The sequence below is a fragment of the Fragaria vesca genome, linkage group LG5 (genome assembly GCF_000184155.1).
Source record: "Fragaria vesca subsp. vesca linkage group LG5, FraVesHawaii_1.0, whole genome shotgun sequence".
NCBI classification, from domain to species: domain Eukaryota; kingdom Viridiplantae; phylum Streptophyta; class Magnoliopsida; order Rosales; family Rosaceae; genus Fragaria; species Fragaria vesca.
The window spans coordinates 27,911,132-27,914,948 of record NC_020495.1 but is presented as its reverse complement, the minus strand read 5'-3'; the positions used below and the strand labels follow the sequence as shown (position 1 = coordinate 27,914,948).

General features: G+C 45.7%; 2 protein-coding genes across 2 annotated transcripts in view; both read right to left on the bottom strand.

Moving 5' to 3' along the window:
* Positions 1-215: 215 nt before the first annotated feature.
* On the bottom strand, positions 216-1,925 carry LOC101304199. The gene has a single exon (XM_004301890.1). It carries the CDS (start codon positions 1,923-1,925, stop codon positions 216-218), a length of 1,710 nt encoding a protein of 569 aa, XP_004301938.1.
* Positions 1,926-2,971: 1,046 nt separating this feature from the next.
* LOC101303915 overlaps positions 2,972-3,817 on the bottom strand; it is a 1,365-nt gene continuing 519 nt past the window's right edge. Inside the window, exon 2 of the mRNA XM_004301889.1 lies at positions 2,972-3,814. Within this exon, the coding sequence (XP_004301937.1) occupies positions 2,972-3,814 (843 nt within the window). The remainder of the gene's footprint in view (positions 3,815-3,817) is intronic.

The following is a 3,817-nucleotide window of genomic DNA, read 5'->3' as shown; positions in this document are numbered from 1 at the left end:
TAACACATGGAGATCTCTATGTTCTCTGATGTTGACATTGACTCTGAGGCGTCCCCCATGGATTCTAATATCAACTCGTGGACATAACTGTAATCAGAGATGATCTCGTGAGAAGGATTCTCAACATCGATGATTAAAGGATTGACTTGTGCCTTGTCGGTCCGTTTCTTTCTCGGACGCGTGTCAACCGAACCAGGTGGCCTCCCCCTTTTCCTTTAGGGAGCCACGGCCTCCATCCCTCCACCATGGGCGGCGCCGCCGACGGCGACAGTACCGAGCCCGGGGATGGCCGTGCCCTTTCTAGGGACTTCGAGCCTAGCAGGAACATTTGCAGCTGGTATATCTGATCTTGTCACTTTCGCAATCTCGGAGAAAGAGTCAGGCATCGTATCTGCTACTTTCTGAAGTTCGAGAATACGTGTCACTTCACTTTCAGATTGTGAGGTGCGGGGATCATAATGAGACAGAGTGGGGACAAACCATGACAATTCCTGTCGTTCCACATGAACATGTTTGTTCGTATCTCCCCTTAACGATAGGAAGAGTGTCTCATCAAAGTGACAATCCGCAAACCTTGCGGTAAAGAGATCACCTGTTAATGGCTCGAGATATCTGATAATCGTTGGAGATTCATAACCAACGTAGATACCCAATCGTCTCTGAGGACCCATTTTAGAACGCAGTGGAGGCGTAATTGGCACATAAACCGAACAACCAAAAATGCGTAGATGCGAAATGTCAGGCTCATATCCAGTGACCAACTGGTACGCACTGAATGGTTGTTTGGCAGTGGGTCTGAAACGAATAAGTAAGGCTGCATGCAATATTGCATAGCCCCATGACGCAATCGGAAGGTTGGTGCACATTACCAACGCTCGAGAAATAAGCTGAAGCCGCTTAATCGTAGCTTCGGCGAGACCGTTTTGCGTGTGAACATGGGGTACGGGATGCTCGACTTCAATCCCGATAGACATGCAATAGTCATCAAAAGTCTTTGATGTAAATTCTCCAGCGTTATCCAGTCGAATTGACTTAATTGGATAATCCGGGTGGTGAGCCCGAAGTTTAATAATTTGTGCTAGGAGTTTTGGAAATGCAGCATTACGTGTGGACAAGAGCGCGACATGAGTCCAACGCGTTGAAGCATCCACCAGGACCATAAAGTATCGAAATGGTCCACATTCAGGATGGATGGGTCCACAAATATCACCTTGGATACGATGTAAAAATGGAATGTTCTCGGTGTTATCTTTAGCGTAAGACGGTCTCGATACTACTTTCGCTAAAGAGCAAGCTTTGCAAAACGAACGATGAGCGTTTGAAAGAGTCAACAACACATCAAGGGAAGAACGGCGCGCCTCAATTGCTTGAGGGAGCGGCCGAGCGGCAGCCATGAAGTTGGTGCCGATCCCGGGAGACATCAAAGTCCTCTTTGGGCCGTGGTGACCATTTGAGGCGTCACCACCATGATGCAAAGTGACATCATTTCCCAAATGTTTTCGTTTTGATTTGAAGAAGGGATGTCCATGAGAATTACGCAGAATTCGGATCATCATGTCCCTTCCAGGATGACCAAGTCGATCATGCCAAAGCTTGTATGAGTTAGAGTCCCAAAGATCCTGTTTGGCGACTACATGAGATTCAATAATCCGAATCGTAGTAAGGTCAAGACCACTAGATTGACTCATGAGTTTCTCCAATATACGTTTGCGTCCGTATTCGTGAGAAGTGATACACAAGAACTCAGTTCCATCTTCACAATGAGTTTCCAAGTGAAAGCCATTAGCGCGAATGTCCTTAAAGCTCAACAGGGTTCGGTGCCCTTTTGGGGCATAAAGAGCGTCCGTGACGTGGATCATAGTGCCATGAGGCAGAAAAAAGCGAGCGGTTTCACGCCCGAGGATCACAGGGGAAGATCCAATCATTGTCGTCACAGATGATTTACAAGGCACTAGCTCAAGAAATAGTTGCCGGTTCCTTAGAATTGTGTGGGTTGATCCACTATCTGCGAGGCACTCGATCTCTCCAAGAGACATACTTACAAAAAAAGTAGATATATGAGTAAATAGGTCGATATTGAGCTATTTAGAAGGATTGAAAAAACTAAAAGTAGTAACAATCCCGAGAGTGCTGGAAATTTCTCGCGCAGAATGACCTTTGCGCACTAAAACAGTCATAACTCCTTCGTTAAAATAGATATGGACGAACCGTAAAATGTTCTGAAAACTAGACATATAGAGCTTTCCAATGATATAAAGCTCACTGTCTGGTTCGTCCGGATCTGTTCACAAAGCTCAAACGAAGTTACTGTCCAGGGGGGACAGATTACTGTTTTTCGCAGATTTGGCATTAGCAAAGCGTTTGAAGCTTGCTGGTGGCATGGAGATGAAAACTCAGCCATAGGGACGTGTTGTTGATCAAGGAACCCATAGGATTCGATGATGGTCCGGTTTTTGCCAAGTCTTTAACGTCTTTTACAAGACGGCAATTGGAGGAATAGCGTAGAAGGAATCCAAGATCAAAAGCTTTCGGTAACTCCAAATTAAGTATGACCAGGCATGGCCGTGGAGGGTCGGTAGTGCGAGGCACACTTAAACCACTAGCTCCTTAATTTCGGACAATTCTAAGACATCATACTAACTTGGGTGAGCCTAGTTGAACAATTGATGATGGAAAATCCGCTATAGGTAAAAGACTTGAACCGGAAAACACGTGAGTAACTCTCCTTGAGAGTCACGGTGCCGTACGTCACCTCCTTTAAGGGAGAGACCGAAGACGGCATTGATGCCATATTTTCTAAGGTAGATGTAAATCAATTCGAACCATGTAGAGACAAGAAGAACCATGAAATAAACTTTCATTAATGCGCTGAAAAGAGTACATAAGGGTCTCAAAAAAAATTGAGAAGAAAACTAAGCATGGCATGCTTACGATGCCTTATTACATCATGACTTGTAAAAGGGAAAACAATCTAGCCGGTGATGTCAAAGTCAGGGGCATCTAAGTCAGAACATTGTCCATTAGGGTCAGCGACCTTGAAGGTAACATTATGTTCAACTCCATTGTTTTCAGTGGAATTGACTTCCATCAATTCCTTGTATTTCTTGTATGCGGCAACAACATTTGCAGGAGCGCGACAGCTTTTAGACCAGTGGTCCTTGGACCCACATCTGTTGCATTGACCATCAAAGGCAGAAGAAGAGCGAGCATGCTGCTTCCGAGGAGGAGCGGCGCCGCCCTTGGGGCCGGCGGCACCGGTGTCTCGACGCCATGAGTTGGTACGGCCACTAAAGACGCTACCTTGTCCCCGAGAACTAGAGGCACGGTGGTGATGATTCCCACGTGCATAAGGTTCATTCCTATGTTGATCCTTGCGTTTCGGAGCTTTCTTACTCCGATTGCAATTGTAATTAGATTCCGGAATTTTCCGGGTGCCTACAGGACGCAAATTTTGCTGATCATTGATCATATTATTCTTTTCTTCCATAAGAAGATGCGTCATTAAACCGCTAAATGTAGTAATCCTCTTATTTGTGAACTCAAGCCGATATTGGTTCATGAGGATCTTAGCGACTGAAGGGAAGGTCGAGAAAGTCTTTTCGATCATGTCGGCATCACTTTTCTCGACTCCACATGAGCTCAGTTGAGCTTGTAGGCAAAGCATATCCTTGTTGAAGTCATCGACCTTCTTGTAATCCAAAAGTCGGATTTCATCCCAGCGAGCAATTAGTTCTGGGAGCAAGGTCGAATGAATGTTGCCGAAGCGTTCGGCAAGGGCATCCCACAGATCTTTTGGATCGTGCTTGGATTGATACTG